The 17,917-nt window shown below is 43.7% G+C and overlaps 1 protein-coding gene across 8 annotated transcripts in view; it reads left to right on the top strand.

Annotated features, from left to right (window-relative positions):
- Nucleotides 1–17,917, top strand: part of bsna (bassoon presynaptic cytomatrix protein a) — a 118,310-nt gene that overhangs the window by 79,588 nt on the left and 20,805 nt on the right. For 4 of the 8 annotated variants that reach the window (XM_025901279.1, XM_025901280.1, XM_025901278.1 and 1 more), the window contains exons 4-10: nucleotides 766–6,141; nucleotides 6,916–6,957; nucleotides 7,568–7,738; nucleotides 7,934–8,184; nucleotides 8,609–9,539; nucleotides 13,439–15,935; nucleotides 16,801–17,298. In XM_025901279.1, coding sequence (XP_025757064.1) covers nucleotides 766–6,141; nucleotides 6,916–6,957; nucleotides 7,568–7,738; nucleotides 7,934–8,184; nucleotides 8,609–9,539; nucleotides 13,439–15,935; nucleotides 16,801–17,298 — 9,766 coding nt within the window. The remainder of the gene's footprint in view (nucleotides 1–765; nucleotides 6,142–6,915; nucleotides 6,958–7,567; nucleotides 7,739–7,933; nucleotides 8,185–8,608; nucleotides 9,540–13,438; nucleotides 15,936–16,800; nucleotides 17,299–17,917) is intronic. The other 4 variants (XM_025901282.1, XM_019349841.2, XM_019349842.2 and 1 more) reach the window with 4 other exon arrangements.

Raw genomic sequence — 17,917 nt, forward strand, 5'->3', positions numbered from 1 at the left:
TTGTTTTGACTCGTTTTTAGTGAGAGAGCTTATATTTTCTATCTTTTCTATTTATATTTCCAACCTGGGATGAACAAAGTATTCTGATTCTGAGTAATTCTGATAGGCATTGTGTAGCCTGAAGAATCTCAAAACTTTATTACATTTTCCTATGTTAAATTCCCTTAAATTGTAAGACGTGAGTAGCATGTAGTATTAAATAAATAAATAAATCTCCTTTATACTGATTTAAACTAAAGCATTCCATTTCAGCCCACTGGCTCAAAACTAATTTTAAAGGAAAAACATAAAATGTCTTTAAAGTGATTTAGTGATCATGTGAATGAAATCCAGTTCATATGAAATCAGTTTTATCCAATTTTTATTTTTTTCTATTTTTTTGTTTATTTTTTTGTTTATTTACAAGACTATGAAAGTTGAAAACAGCAGTTTTGGCGTACAGGTTCAAGCATCATAATGACATTTTTAATATAAACTGAAAACATACTATATTATCATACAAATAGGACTATTATAGTTCACAACAAATTTCTAAATAAGAAATCCCATTTTAAAATTCTTATATATGTGTGTTAATAATAAAAAAGTATGAATTGTGCATCTAAAATCAGAATGTGATTTTAAGTGGGCTTAAATTGTATGCAGATTGGTATTATTGACCAGTTTAAACACATTGTAAAATTTTAAATAAACTATGATTTAAACTAAAAACCTTAGCTCCCCCAAGTCTAATCCATTTGTCTTTCTTTTTTCTTTTCTCTGTAGGATACAAAAAACAACAGCACCCACGACTTGTCACGCAGCCCTCAGAGTCTCAGTGACACCGGCTACTCATCTGATGGCATCTCCAGCTCCCACAGTGAAATCACAGGTCTAATCCAGGAAGAAGAGATGAAGTTGAGTGAAAGGGGAATCAGTAGCCGGGGCTCCCCACCAAGTCCCTCTGAAATCACCAAGCTGGAAAGCTCCATGAGGCCATTACTAGAGAAGAGCTTCTCTGAAGAGAAGGCAGACAGAAGGGGGAGGAAGCACAGAGACAGAGATTTGGATGACAGAGGGAAGCAACGCCCACGTTCTCTATCAATCCCGCCAGATGCATATGACTCTGATGAGGAGCTGGAAGATATACTGGAGGAGGAAGAAGATGGGGGAGACTGGGACGGTAAGCGAAAGGAAGGAAAAGAGGAGAAGAAGGAGAAGAAAAAGAAAGAAAAGGAAGCTGAGCCCACAGAGATGACCGATGAGGAGTTCATGAGGAGACAAATAATGGAGATGAGTGCTGATGAAGACAATGAGGAGGAGGAGGAAGAAGAGATGGAGGAAGATGAAGATGAGGAAGACGAAGGATATGGCTACCAGAAACCCAAGAAAAGCCACCATAAGCACATAATCTCTGACTCAGGGAAAGAAAAGAGACGCCTTCAGCACCATTCCAGTAGTTTTGAGGAGGAGACTAAGAGCTCCACTGATGTTTATAAAGGCTCAGTAGAAGAGGGTGAGGAAGATTTGATGGCATCGCAAGGAGGTCTGAGGCGCTTCAAAACAATTGAACTCAATAACACCAATAGCTACAGTCGAGACATCGAGCTGAGCAATGAAAACGACTTAAGCCTTGATCGGGAACCAGAGCTAGAAATGGAGAGTCTGACGGGCTCTCCTGAGGAACGTTCTCGTGGTGACTACTCCTCTACTCTGCCACCCACTTCATCCTCATATGGCTCTGGACAATCTCCTACATCCATCTCATCAATGGAGGAAGATAGTGACAGTAGCCCTAGTAGGAGGCAAAGACTGGAGGAGGCTAAGCAGCAGAGGAAAGCACGCCACCGCTCTCATGGCCCTCTCCTTCCTACCATTGAAGATTCTTCAGAAGAGGATGAACTCAGAGAGGAAGAGGAACTTCTGAGAGAACAGGAAAAGATGAGAGAAGTGGAACAGCAGAGAATTAGAAGTACAGCAAGAAAGACCAAGAGAGATAAAGAGGAGCTGAGGGCTCAGAGGCGCAGAGAAAGGTCCAAGACCCCACCTAGCAATCTGTCACCCATTGAGGATGCTTCTCCAACAGAAGAGCTAAGGCAAGCAGCAGAAATGGAAGAGCTTCATCGTTCCTCTGCTTCTGAATATTCGCCTCAAAGTCTGGACTCAGAGGCAGAGGGATATGAGTCCAAACTTTACAAGTCAGGAAGTGAGTATAATCTGCCAACCTTCATGTCACTCTATTCCCCAGTAGAGAAAACAACTGCAACCACCACCACAGCACCATCTTCAACTTCCAAACCTCTGAAGAGTGCTGAGGAGGTTTATGAGGAGATGATGAGAAAGGCAGAGATGCTTCAAAAGCAGCAGAAACAACAGCAGCAACAACAGCAACATGGAAGACATGGGCAGTACTATGAGGAGGACATTAATGGGCAAAGTTATGATGATGAGTATGAATATGAGCAAGATCAAACAGGATATGACAATGAGGCAGCAGAGACAGAAACTGATATTTATGAGGAGATTAGACAAACATCTCAGAACATTACCAAGATGCAACAGGCCACAGATGAGCAAGTAGAGATTGAAATTGAGAGCTCTTACCCAGATAAACAGCTCTTAGATACAGGCTCAGCCTTTGCTAAGCTACTAGAGCAAAGTAATGCTCTCCTTACACCAGGTACCAGTCCCACCCAGATCTCAGCTCCTGTGTCCTTTGCTGAGACTGCAGGGCGAATCCCTGATGTCAGAGTAACCCAGCACTATTCTGCAAAGGATGGACACAAAGATAGACTCAAAACCCAAGCAGGAAAGAATGGAATAACTCCAACAGTGGCAGCGACCACTATTGCAGCATATGGTGTTTATGCTAGAGATGCAGTAACTATTTCTCAGACTGGTTCAAGCCACACTGTTACGTCCACTCAGTCTGAAATAGGTCGTAGGCATACGGGTAGTACATCCGCATCTTCAGCTACAGTCTCAAGCGTATGCAGCAAGATTGCAGAGATTACCCAAGCCTACAGTCAAAGAGAAGTCATTACCAGAAGGGTAGGGGAGACCAGGGGGATCCAAGTGCGAGACAGCTCAACATCTTCTATTGAGAGAATTATTGAGCCCCGCTCTCCCAAGTATACTACTTATTATAGAAGCACCAGTCCTCCTCTTTCACCATCACCACCACCACCACAGAGTCCCACTCGCTCTCCTTCAAGAAGAGCTACAGCTGAGTTCTCTACACAGACTTTCAGTTCAGCATTGCGAATGGAATCAGCAGGCTCTGGTCCTACTTCACCAGTAATGGCTCAGGGAACCCAAACATCACATCGATCAGTTTCCCCTAGGCTCTATCGACAGCAATCCTCTCAGGATGCCCCATACTCCCCTCCTTCAAGCCCAGCTAGGCCAACGACAGTCAATACTGCAACTTCCCCGCTGTCTTCTCCTACCCGATTTAGCCGCCAATCGACATTTGATACTTACTCTCCATGTGGCAGCCCTCCAGACACACCACCTTACCACCACTCTCCTACACGGAGCTTTTATCATACACAAAGAGTGGAGAAAGTAAATGTCGGAACAAGCATGGTCACCACAGCCAGCATATACACCAGAGGGTCTGTTTCAATGGATAATATCTCCCTCTGTAGGATATCTACAGTCCCAGGGACTTCGAGGGTAGAGCAGGGCCATATGATTCATGGTGGAAGTGTTGTGGACCTTAGAACAGCAACCAAACCAGCTCCTATTATTATGACTGACCAAGGAATGGATCTCACCTCCTTAGCCACAGAAAGCAGAAAATACCATGGTGGACCAGAGGGTACCAGACATTCAACGATTGTACAGCCACTGATTATGAACTTGAACACACAGGAAACCACCACACCAACCACTGTGAGTGTCACCGTAGCTGCTTCAATGTTCATGACCCAGCCAAAACAGCCAGCAGTTTATGGTGATCCACATCAAAACCGAGTGGATCTGGGACAAGGCATGGGTTCAGCAGTTTGTCTCTCCCAGAATAAACCAGTTTCACCTCCAACTGACCCATCAATACCAAAAATTGATGCCAAACTGGAAGACCTCAGTATACAACAGAGAGAGCTTCAAAAACAACAAGAGAAGCTGCAGAAACAACAAGAGCTCCTGGAACAACAGTTGCAACAGCACCATCAGATGCAACAACAGCAGCAACAGGCATCGGTTTTAGCTAGGTACAACCTTACTGGCCCAATCTCACCTTTACTGAAAAAAGATTTGCTCGTCAGTCAGACAACCACTGCTTCAGCTGTGGTCAGTGCTGTATCACCAATCATTAACCCTGAATTGTATGGCGCTGGTCCAGTTGAACTCAAAGGAAAGCCCAGTCCTCCTGGTTTGATGTCAGGAGGTAAATCGCCACATAGTATGGTTGTACAAATGGATGGGGGGCCAGACCCAGCCAGGGCTGTGACTCAGCTCGTCAAGGTAGAAGAAGGACAGGATGCTGTAGATCTGACAGGAGGCCAAATTAAGCCTGACAACCAACCAGCTTGCTGTGATGTTGTTTATCGACTTCCATTTGGTGGAACCTGTGTTGGTGCTCCTGAGAAAGAAGGCATAAGGCCTCCATCTGCCCCACCTCTCACCTATGAGTCTGACCAAGAAAGACAGCCTGGAAGGTACCATGAGTATCCAGTGGATGGGCGTAAGGCCTACACGTTACCTTTTCCTGGTAGGCTCCAGCCTTCAATGTCTGATACAAACCTTGCTGATGCTGGGTTACAGTCTTACCATTCTAAACTGGAACCACATCTCCAAGCTTCAGGAGAACTTGCCATGGATCTAACTGCTATGAAACAGGCCTATGGAGGATATGTGGGGATGCAGTATGGCTCCTACACAGATTTACGGCATGGAGGAGACATTGCAGCACAAACACTGCCTATCAGAAGATACAATTCCTTGTCCAACATCAGTTCAGATTATGGCTATTCTGCTCGTGACATTGCTAACTTCCAAGAAGCTAACTTGGCTCAGTATAGTGCCACAACTGCAAGGGAGATTAGCCGAATGTGTGCAGCACTCAATTCCATGGATCGCTATGGAAGCAACCCAGACTTGATGCAGTTTGGCAGTTTGAGCAGAGGTACTGGGCCTGTGGCCTCCAGACTTGCAGCTGGTCTTGGCATTAGGCAAAACCTTCTCTTTGGATTAGATGGGAAGCCAATCTCTCACAGTCAAGCACTAACTAATCTTATCAATGCCAGGCAGGCAAGTCTAAGAGCCATGTACCCCGCTGCTATTAGATCCTCAGATGGGATGATCTACTCAACTATTCAGACCCCCATTGCTTCTACACTTCCCATCACAACCCAGCCTGCCTCTGTTCTTCGACCACTAATAAGAGGAGTCTACAGGCCATACCTCTCTGCCAACATGACACCAGTGCCCCTATCTAGTCTTAGCAGGCTACCAATGAGCCCCAGAATGCCCTTATCTGGACAAGCTGCAGTCCGTTATCCAGCACCAGGCCTTCTCCAAACAACATCAGCCACTGACATAAGTGCTGCTGCCACAACAACCTCAGCAACTGCAGGGGCCCTAGTAGGTGTTTCCATGACAACTAGCTCAGTGGTCCAGGATGAACCAGTTTACCTTGGCAAAGGTACGACAGTGTCCTCTTCATCAGCAGAGGTCACCTCGGTGCAAGGAACAGTTGTCATACCAGCTGATCAGCAGCAGCAGCCAATAAACCTGTCCCAGGCACACCTGAGTAGCCAACAACAGAAACAAGTAACAACTGTTCAGCAGCCACAACAACCTGCCCCTGCTGCACATGCTTACCCACTTTCAGGTCCTGCACAAACACATGGTTACACCCAACCTCCAGCAGTCCTGTCTGCCCCTACTGCTGGCTTACCAATTCCAGGTGGTCTTCCTCCTTTCCCTCCACCAGGTGCTATACACAAAGAGGGTGAAACTGAGGCAGAGAGACTGCACCGCCAGCAGGAGCAGCTTCTGCAGATGGAGAGAGAGCGGGTGGAGCTGGAGAAACTCAGGCAGTTGCGCCTGCAGGAAGAGCTGGAAAGGGAAAGGTTAGAGCTGAAGTTGCACAGGGAGAAGGAGCAGATGCTGGTGCAGAGAGAGTTACAGGAGCTGCAGAACATCAAGGAACAGGTAGAGGGAGAAGCAGGAGGTGGAATGCAGAGTTTGATCCTTAATGTCTTGTTTGATGTTGAGTGGTTATTGTGTTTGCATTGGATATTGGTTTGTTTTGGTTTAGTTTTGTGGTGGTGTGATTTTTGGTGTATTTGGTTGAGTTGTCTTTTTTTAATCCCATTTAAAATGCTTTTATTCAGTGTTTCAGTATTGTGCCTATTTAACAAGACACATTAAAAACAGCAAATTTTATATACAGTATATTGTCTTTCAATGCCTGTCTGTTAGCAGTTCTTCTAAAAAATATATTAAACAAGCATTTTCAGTTAATCTGATACATTAAGTCCATAAGATATTTCTTTAAAATATAGTGCTAAAATTCTGTTCAAAAGTGAAGACTATAAATAAATATTTTTATGCAACCTTAGTTTTAAATGATGAGTTTGCATGCTGTGTTTGTTTGGGTTTTTTAAAAATATTGCACGTGATGTTTGCGTGTCTGCTTGATGTCTGTTGTATGTGTGTTTGAAAAGAATACCTGTTTATAAAGTCTCATGTTTCATTTATTACTTTGATTTTTAGGCCAAACAGTGGTTTAAATGTTCCATTCAGCTGACTAATTTGTATACAATCATAAAAATCAAGCAAAATAAACCAAAATATGTTACAAAACTATCGAAATCAGTCACACATGTTGGTTATAATATACTGCTTTCTGAGCTCTTGGCCTTGCAATGATGTTTTCACAGTAAACCTGAGGGCTAACGTGACAATTTTCTTCTTTTTTAATAGAACAAGCAGTTGAAAATCTTTCAACTTAAGTCTGTTAAACAGGTGTGGAAGTCTTCCTTAATGAGAATAAACTAGAACTGGAATGTTTAAAATGCATCTCATAATTTACAGTACAAGCAAAAACCCCTAACTGCTTATTTGCATCAGCCTGTCATTTTAGCAGTAAAAGAAATGCCTTAAATATTTTCTGTAGAGCATTGTATGACTGGTAAGAGCAATTACCAGTACATGCTGCACTTCATTTATGTTGCGCCTCCATTCTTGGTTTTTGCAGTATATACAAGTTTGACTAACTTGGAACCATTGTCAAAACTAATCCATCAGCACAAGAATGACTTCATGTCACATTCACATGTGGGAATCTTGTGATTTAGGCTGCATTTTACAAATTTGATCATCATGAATATAACCAGATGTCACGACTTTGGCTCTTTTTCGCTCTTTTCTCTGTTTCTCTATTTTTTTCTTCATCTTGTTCTGGTACTATTCTTCACTTTGCTTATTTCATAATTTCTCCTTCATCAACCCATTCCATCTCTACACCCTCTTATGCTCCACGCTCTGTTCTTCTGTTATGTTATCCCGCTCTGTCTGTGTTTTTGCCCATATGTCCTTCTTTCTCTTCCCATCCCCACCGACACTTTTTGTTTAGGTTCTGCAGCAGCAACAGCAAGAACGTGAGAAGCAACTTGTTCTACAGCGGGAGCAGCTGGCTCAGCAGAAGTCCCAGTTAGATCAGATCCAGTCTTTACAGCAGCAGCTCCAGCAGCAGCTTCAAGAGCAGAAGAGACAGAAAACAGCTGCTGTCGCCCAGATCATGCAGGTGGGGGGGGGTTAATGAAAAACATTGGTAGCTGGCTCTTAAGCTATGTATGCATGTGACACTCTGCATTCAGACAGATATGTGTACCTTTTTATCTTGAAGAAATGTGTTTGTGAAGTGCAGCTACACAACCTTGTCGTTGTCATTTGAATCACTGCTTTATAGCAATATTAAAACACAATTTTTTTTGTACAGCTGGACGGACAGCCGCTGCACCCCTACGCAGACTCTCATATGGGCTCCCGTTCTCTGCCCAACTCCTCGTCAGAGATGTGCCTGAGGAGCCAGGAGGAGCAAATGGAGGCCAGGACCAACATGAGAAAACACAGCTCCATGAGCAGACTGACTAGAGACAGCTTGGATGGAGATGGCGTGGTGTTCTACGGCTCCCCCCGCAGGATTGTGGATAGCTGTGTGCAGACTGACGATGAAGATGGAGAGGAGAGGTAAACAGTGTGTGAGTGTATGGAGTGACTGGGAAAGAGGAGGGGTGTAAGAGGTGAAACTGTGTGTATATAGGCAAAGGTTATTTTAATAGCCTTGCAATTTACTTCACGTGTCTGTAATTAAATTTAAGACCCAAGGGGAAACAGGTTTTATGAATATTTTATGAATAATGCCATGTAGAATAAATCAATCACTTGAAGGAAAGCTTGGAAGAATAGTATATACAGTAGCATACTAACATAAAAAAGTTCACACACTTAATAAGGATGAGGATAAATGTTTGTGTTAACAATTTATATTAATAGCACTTTATTGCATTGCAGTTATCTCTTTTTCATACCCTATAGATTTACAAAATTATTTGACAGCAACCTAAATATACTTCTTTATTTTTTGTTTTTCATCTATTTTCTCCATCGCCAGGTACATGATGCGTCATCGCACCAGGAGGCGTGGTCGCAGCGTTGACTGCTCAGTCCAGACAGATGATGACGAGGACAAGGCTGAGACAGAGCATCCGGTCCGCCGAAGGCGCTCGCGTTTCTCAAGGCACTCTGAGTCCAGTGCAGCTGGCAGCAGCACTGCCACTACAGCCACCTTAGCTACTGATACCAAAACTGACACAACTAAGATGGTTTCCTCCAATATCGGCGTTCAGACAATCAGGGAAATGTCTTGCCAGACGGAAGTGGAGCACCTAGGAAGAGTCTCCCCAGCAATCCATGTGACAGTACCAGACCCTAATAAAGTAGAAATTGTGCACTATATCTCTGGACCAGAGCGAACTCAAAAAGGACAATCTCTGGCTTGCCAGACTGATCCAGAAGCCCAGTCACAGGGAGTTGTAGCTCCACAGCTAAGCGTACCAACCACAGTCAGTCCATATTCGTCCTCTGCCAGTACTGGAACACAACAGTCTGGTTCTGACCTTCTCACCCAGCAGCGCCAGCAGCAGATTGCCGCAAATGCTGCCAAATTTGAGCGCCGACGCCCTGACCCACTCGACATCAATTACCAGCCTCACAACCATCTCCACAATGAATCGATCTCCAGCATCATCCGCCAGCAGCAGACAGCCCCCAAATCTCCACAAGTCCTCTACTCTCCGGTCTCTCCGGTGTCCCCTCACCGCCTCATAGAGACTTCTCTGTCGAGCGAGCGACTGAACAAGGCCCACGTAACACCTCAGCAGAAGTCCTACACAGCCGAATCTCCCCAGCGACACCCCTCTGTGCCCCGACCCATCAAAAGCACTCAGAGGTCAATGTCAGATCCCAAGCCTCTGAGCCCCACCACAGATGAGCACACGAAGGCCAGGTTGTCCCTGTATCAACAGCAAGCACTCCAGAACCAGGTAAAGCCATTCAAACCATGGTGACATACACTAAAAGCCATTGAAATTTATAGTGAATGATGTTATTCAGATGGATACAGTCTAGATAACCTCAAATATCACTGGATATTGTTAAAAAGTACAAATTTTATAGGAAAAATAACAGCACCGGTTAACTTTCACACAAAATTATTTAAAGTTTTGTCCAAGTTTTAGTTGAAAAGAAAGTGGGATGAACATTAAATCCTGTTATTTTAACTTTATAGCTGAAAACAAAGCAATGCACAGATGATGATTCTGTATGCAAAGCTTACAGTAGTATCCAAAAGATGTCAAATTTGTCTTACTATTTATTACTTTTCATGTGTTACATCCTTCATGCTACATTCATATTTTAATTCTTAGTGAAGAGATTTATAAGCCGCATATAAAACAGTAAAATCAAATGATAGACTAAAACAGTGGAAAAATATAAAAAACATTAATAAATAAATTGATACATTTTAAACTCTTGCAGGGGACCAGTTAGCACACTCAATAACGTTGCTCTCAACAACAGGCTCAGTTTTATATTGTTTATTTGAGTCAAAACCTAGCAAGGGCATTAATACTGAATGACCTCTGTGTAACTTTGAAACCATTTCTTTCATTCGATGTTGCCCTTGTTTTCATTTTCTGACTGCTATGAATGTTTCATGTGGATGCTATGATGAGTAATTCCCTTTGTTGCATTATTTTTCAGATGTTGTTATTGTTTTGTAGTTTTACGACCTCATCTTCTGTTTGAAACGAGTAACACCTCAGCAGTAACTGGCATGCAAAGTCAAAGTGTGATCTATTATCGAGGTCTCTTGAGTTACTCTGGGCCTTGATTTTAAAAACTGATAAGGAGCCTAGCAGCTTGCCCACAAACTAACTAAATTTGATCAAACTACAAAATTTCAGTTTATCTCTGACTAGATTTATAAAGGTCGATGCTGTTTTAACTATTTACATATTATGGTAAATGGACTGGTTCTTATATAGCGCTTCTCTACTCTACCTAAGCACTCAAAGCGCTCTATACAACATGCCTCATTCACCCATTCAGACCCATTCATACAAACACATCTTTAAAAAAAAGTACCAATAAAACATATGTGAAGAGTCACATTGGATTCATGTGTTCAAGCTAGCAGATCTCAGGACTGTTTTGTGCTTAAGTGCAATTACTCAAGAATGCTTTAGCGTGCATTACGTTCATCTGAAGTCTATGTTATGTTATTAATAGCAGCTCAGAATGAGACTGAGACAGTATTTTAACTCTTCTGTTTCAGCCAAACTGCCCTAACATTGACAGCTGGTGTCAATGAGTGTAACATCTACCCTAGTAAAGACAAAGACACACACCCTAACACCCTAAGAACAACTCTTCACGTCTCAATTTTCAACCAACTTTCAACTCTGTTGAAATGTGGCAAAGATGTCGCTTAACTTGTTTTGGGTAACAACAACTACCCATCCAGTTTTCCCTGGGTGAGAGTTATTGTTATTGTTATTTGAATGCTGTGATGTACGGTTGAGGTCAGACGTTTACATACACTCGTCATGGATGTATGCAAATGTATAATTTATGGCTTTTATTGATTTTGTTGAACTCAGTAAAATGATTATACATCATACATCTTTAATGATTTTAGAGAACAAGAATTGGACTGAAAATTGAAAAGTATACATACACCCCCAGTAATATTTGGTTGAATCTTCCTCAGTTGGTTGCATCATGACTGCATGTTTTTTTAACCATCAACAAGCTTCTGACATAATTCTGGCTGGATATCTGACCACTTTTCTCTTGCAGAATTAGAATAGTTCGTTTCATTTGGTTGGTTTCCTGGCATTGACCCAGTTTTTAAGCATAGTCCACAAATTTTCAATAGAGTTGAGGTCGGGGCTTTGGAAAGGACATTCCAGAAGCTTAATGTTAATCAACCATCGAGCTGTTGATTTGTGGTGAAGTTGAAGAATTTGGAGGTAGTCCTCCTTCTTCATTATTCCGTCCACTTTATGCAATGTACCAGCACAACTTGCAGCAAAACAGCTCCAAAACATGATGCTACCACCACCATGCTTTGCAGTTGGCACTGTTTTCCTAGATTGGAACGCCTGAATTGTACTCGCCCAGACAAACCTGTTGCAATTGTGGCCAAACAGCTCAATCTTTGTCTCGTCTGAAAGCTTTTCTCCAGAAAGGATTTGGAAAGTTCAGTCTTGTTTGAAGGCTAGGATTTTGAAGCAGGGATATTTTCTTTCGCAGTAAGCACTCTCTCAGTTCATAGTGATATTTCCTCTCAATTTCAGGGTGAAGTTTGTGTCTTTGTCTAGATCTTTTGTAGAAAGAGAAAATCCAAAAAGACATTCATCCTCTAAAATGTCATTCTGACCCCAACTGTACCTATTTATATATATATATATATATATATATATATATATATATATATATATATATATATATGTTGTATTCTTGTATAGTATTTTTTCTGACCCTTTGAAAAGTGTTTCATAGTGTATTTTTCACTGCCTCCATGTTAGGATTGTGAAAATAATAGGTCCCAGAGGGGATTTCTCTTTATGCTTCCGCCTACACACAGACTGAAATGAAAAATAACACACAACACACTGTGATCTATTTACAATTTCAATATATGTTTCGTAGGAATAAATGGGGTGATATATTATTTACACACAGTATAAAAACAAAGATAAACACAGATTATTTGGATGGTCACATCATTGACTGGTTTTGACAGGGATGCCCACACAGTATTTTATTAATTCAATATTATGCAGTCAGAATTTACAGCTAAATGAAAAATCCATGATAATCCTCATTTTTGTTCTCTATTTTTAGTAGATTTTACAGTGGAAAATTGTAAAAGCCATGGTGGTTCATTTAGCCAGCCTTTAAATCCAGTATAGCTTCCAGTATATTCATTTGCTTCATTGTACTGTAGTTCATATGCTTATGATGTTTTTTTGTTATTCCATGATGCATTCTAAGTAAGAGTACAGATTTTAGCATATCAAAACCACATGCTGTCTCCACAACCTTTAGTTAAACTTAAGTTGTTTACCGGTCTCATCATTACTAATTATTTTAAAAGAATTCAAAAATTTTAAGAAAACATTAACATAAAGGTATAAATCCCAAAATTCTGAAAATATCAACTCAAAACTGTGAAAAAAATTGATTGCATTAATAGCTATTAAATTAATGGAATACTCTATCACAGTTGCCACTCATTTCACTGTTTTTGTATGTCTGCTAACACAAACTCCACTCTTGTTCCCTGTTGTCCTTGTCTCTTTTGTCTATGTGTGTTTCCTTTGTCTCCCTTATATGGCCCTGTCGTTGCGTCCTTTCCTTGTTTCTTCTGTTCTTTGACCCCTTTTTTTCTCTTTTTGAGTTTTTCTTCCTCCTTTCCTCCTCTTCTACTCATATTTTGTGCATGTCATCTCTCCCGTCAACTCTCTCCCTTTACCGGTAACCCTGTACATTAATTTATTTTTCTTATTTTAATCTTTCTTTTACCTTATTTGTTTCCTCCGCCCCTTTTTACATCTCACTTCCCTGCTCTGCTTAATTGCTTCACCTGTTTTTTCATCTGTGTTTGCTATTTATTTTCCTCATTGTACATTCCTCGCCATGTTCATCTCAAATTCTCACTAACCCCCCCAACACACATGCACCTCCCATTTCTCCATCCCCTATTCCTATTCCATTGATCTCCCTAACCACTGTTATCACACTGATCTCCTCATTCCCCACATCTGATGTTTTACATCACCAATCCCCCCCACCCCCCACATTCTTCTCCTCTTCCACTCCTTCCCCCGTCTCTCTTTCTTCCTCTCTCTCTCTTCTGTCTCTCTCTCTCCAGCTGGCAGCCCTACAGCAGAGCTCACTGCTCCGCAAGGTCAAGCGAACCCTGCCCAGCCCTCCTCCGGATGAGACTGCTACATCAGCTCACCTGCCCATGATGACACCAGCCCTCCAACAGGTCTACCTGCCCTCCGTGCCCAGCCTCAAGCCCAGCTCCAGGTCTGGCCTGGCTGCGAAAGCCAGCCTCCTCAAAGACCTCACCCATGAGCTCAAGGCCGTGGAGCAAGAGTCAACCAAGCTGAGAAAGCAGCAAGCTGAACTAGAGGAAGAAGAGAAAGAAATTGATGCTAAGCTGAGATACCTTGAGCTGGGGATCCACCAAAGGAAGGAGACATTGGTCAAGGAGAGGGAGAGAAGGGATATTGCCTACCTGAGGTGTATGGGGGACACCAGGGACTATATGTCTGATAGTGAGTTGAATAACTTACGTTTAGCAGCTGCAGCTGCGTCACATGAGAGTAATGGGCTACTAACAACCAGACCAAGCACCGCCCCTCTCAGCCAGTTCACCAGTGACCTCAACACCGCAGCCCAATACCCACCCACTTCATCCTTCCTTTCTTGTCAGTACCCCCAAAGCCAACCAGCAGCTCCATCTCAGCAACCAAGTGTACCATACCAGTCTGCAACATTCAACCAGCCTCCCTACCCAACAGTGTCACAGTCACAGGCACTGCCACAACCCACTCCCCTTCAAACCCATGCTCCCCCTCCTGGACCTACCTATCAACCTCAAACCTCATATCCTTCTCACACCTACCCCCAAACTCAGCCCCCATACCCCCAGACAGACATGGGGTTACCAGCTGCACCTCAGCCTCAGCCTCAGCCAGGGCATACAGGTTTTGGGCCAGCACCACCCGGTCAGCCACCATACCCCACCCACAGCTCACCCTATCCCAGCGCTGTGTCCTCCTACCCCAGCCAGACCACACCATACCCTGGTCAGCCCCAAGCTGATATCCTCACAGTTCATCCAGGAAGACCTAGGCAGACTTCATTGGCCGATCTAGAGCACAAGATGCCCACCAACTATGAGACTATTAGCAACCCTACTGTTGTGGTTACCACTACGGCTCAGGATGCTACCTATTCCAGTGCAGCCCCATCCTATGCTCAGTACACTGGAGCAACAACCATGGCAAGCTCGTATGGGCCCTATGGGTCAGCACCAGTGTCCAGCAGCTATGGTGGGTACTCAACAATGCCCCCCAGTACATATGGCCAATATACTTCCACTACCGCAAGTTCATATGGCCAGTATACCACAACTACTGCTAATACTTATGGCTACACTACCACCACAGCCAGCTCATATGGACAGTATACTTCCACTGTTTCCAATGCCTACGGGCACTCTGTAGACAGTCCTTCCACCTACAGCACAGCAGATGGGATGTATGGGGCTCCTGGTTTAGAGCAAAACATTCCGAGGAATTACATGATGATAGATGATGTTAGCGAGCTGACGGCAAAAGATGGGCTGGGCACGATGACAGGGGACATGATGCATCATGGCGGAAGTGGGCGTTACCCGGGCGACATCCACAGCCACAGCAGCACCACTGGCACGACGCGTGGGGGAACTGGCAGCTCCCCTTATGGCAGGGCACCCGAGGAGGAAGCAGCGATGCAGGAAGAGCTGTACGACCACCATGGCAGGGGTAAGAGCAGCTACAGGCACGGACCTCTAGGGGGCAGCAGCAGCAGCGCTAGCATGGGTGGGGGATCCCCCTATTTCTATGACTACGACTACAAACATGGCAGCATCCGCTCTGGGGTACAGAAACCTTCACCGTCCTCCAGAACCCTTCTGGCTCCTGCTGTCATGTCGTCCAAGCGCAGCAAGCACAGGAAGCTGGGGAGTATGGAGCAAAAAATCTCCAAGTTTTCCCCGATCGAGGAGGCACGGGATGTGGAGGCAGACCTGGCCTCCTATTCCTCAGTGACAGGTGCGGCTTACCCCTCCTCTCACATTCGAGGACGCCAGCTGATCGAGGATTATGGCTTTAAGAGGAGTGCTTACGACAGCGGCAGTGGCACCACTCATGGTAGTCGATACTATGGTATGACGGTGGATGAGGACGATCGTATTTACTACACCTCCACTGGCCGTTCCCGCTCCACTGGCTACGGCATGGACAAGATCTCAGCCAGGGACTACTCCGGGTATCGCAGCCGATCCTATGAGAGGGACGACCGCTCCTATCGATCTGGCTACAGGGGGCGCCATCCAACCCGACAATACTCCGAAGAGGAGAGTCCCCTGAGTCCTTTGGGGAGGTTCATGGGTTCTGGGCGATCGTCAAGTTTAGGTCCCGACCCGTATGACAGTCGCAGCGGTAGATATAAATACTATTATGGCCATTATGGTTCCAGTCACTCGCTGCCAGATGTTCAAGACCACATAAGGGACCTTCCTCGGACACACGTCTACAAATCGGATGATACATACTTTATAGACGATTATCATTGCGCTGTGTCAGACAGCGAAGGTAATTGTGGGAGATGAAATCCCACACAGTCTCACTACCTTCTACTGCTCCCACCGTTTATCTAAACGTCCCCCACCCACCCAAAGGCTAGGCTTAGCAAAGAAAAAGAAAGTAAAAAAGAGACAGATATAGCTGTTGCATGCTAATGTTTTCGTCGTCCTGAGAGTCACTCGGAGCTCTCGTATCAGTGGACTGCTGTCTGTCTGTCTGCCTGCCTGTCCGTCCTTCCGCCTGTCCGTCCAGTCGTCTGTCTGTTCCAAACTCGCATGGTTCTTCGGCGTGGTCGTTTTCGTCATTCGCTACACTCTGATTCACTTGAAAGGTCTTTGCACGACACAAATGCATTGTTTTTTCTTTACAGGTTTTTATCTTTACTTATGTTTTTACGTGTTTGGATCTACACTGCAAAACAGTCCCCCCCTATAGGTTTGATATTTATTCCGTCAAAGAGGTGTTATTGTCTCAAATCAGCAATTAAAAAGAGGTTGACGGTTTTATATACCTGCTTTGTCTTGCCAGAGCAGTTATACAGTGTCTTTGTGCAGGATATCTGTCCTTCTCTGTCACTTGCTCTTAATTTGAAATGAACACAAAACAGCAGCCAAAGCAGACAGTTTTGCAGTGTTTGTTTTATTCTGGTAATATTGTCTTGTATAGTGTGAAGTTTACATGTTTTAAGTGTTAAGTGCATGGATGTAAAACTTTTATTTTTATTTTTCTGCCCTTCTTTCTGTGTCTACCCCTACCCACTCTTTTCTTTTGCATGCGGTTGGTCTTCTTCCTGCCTTCTTCCTTCTTTCAGCCTGCATGCCGCTGTCTCCAAACGACATGGAGATTGACTGTGATCTGCTCTCGGTTTCCAAAGCCTACCATCTTGGCCAAGAAGAAACCGACTGGTTTGAGAAGCCACGCTCCAGTTCTCGTCACTACGGTAGCAGCCACTCTGGGAGGAGCCGGCACAGTGTCAAACACACCTACCATGATTATGATGAGCCTCCTGAGGAGGACCTGTGGCCCCAAGATGAGTATGGCCACACAGGGCGACACTCATCATCTCGCGACCACAGACACCACGGCAGTTCTAGCCGCCATTCTTCCTCCTCACGGCATTCAGATGAGCCTAGGTCCTCAAGATCCTCTAAGGGGCACCCCAAAGACCCATCTCTGCGCCATGATCCCTCAGGGAGATCTTCATCTTCAGGAAGACGTGTTGACTCAAGATCCGGTGGGTACCACTCTTCCGACTACTCCCGCGACTCATCTGGTCATCATCATGGCCAGCGTTCCTCCAGACAGGGCGACCCACACAGGTCTTCACGTAGCAAGTCCCAGGGTCCAGTGGACATGCAGGGGCAGCCACCAGGTACATACGAATGTTGAATCTCTTGTCAAACATGATTTAAGAGTGCAGTCTTTGTACTTTATACCTCAGTGTATAGGTTAATTACAGTGTATTCAAAACCCGTTGACTTAAGTATATTGTAAAATATTGTACAGACCAGAAAGAGTTTATCTAAGTTATTGATTATGTGATTATTGGACTTTCTAATTAACTACACATTTATCTGAGAATTGAAAGCAATTATATATTATTGCACGTTATATTACACACTACGTTATAATGTCATTGTCTTTATAATGAAAGACAATGAAGAAGCAGTAAAAGATGCATCAACTAAAAGTACTTTGGTCTTTTCCTGAGAAGAACAGCATTAGATCTCATTCGGATTCTGCTTATGTGGGCGATATAGATTAGACTGAAGTATGTTTCACTTAGTTTAGTTTAAAATAAAAAAAACACTTATATTGCTTTTCGCTCTTAAATCTCAAAACTTTTTCATAATAGCACCTGCACTATTATGTATCCCTAACTAATAAAGGTCGTTTCTTGTTTTTAGTGTCTGATCTAATAATGCTAATCCATGAGCTTAATCTTAATACTGAACACATGATTGTGTCACTTTTATAAATGTGTCTTAAAA

Source organism: Oreochromis niloticus, linkage group LG20, assembly GCF_001858045.2.
Source record: "Oreochromis niloticus isolate F11D_XX linkage group LG20, O_niloticus_UMD_NMBU, whole genome shotgun sequence".
Classification (NCBI taxonomy): domain Eukaryota; kingdom Metazoa; phylum Chordata; class Actinopteri; order Cichliformes; family Cichlidae; genus Oreochromis; species Oreochromis niloticus.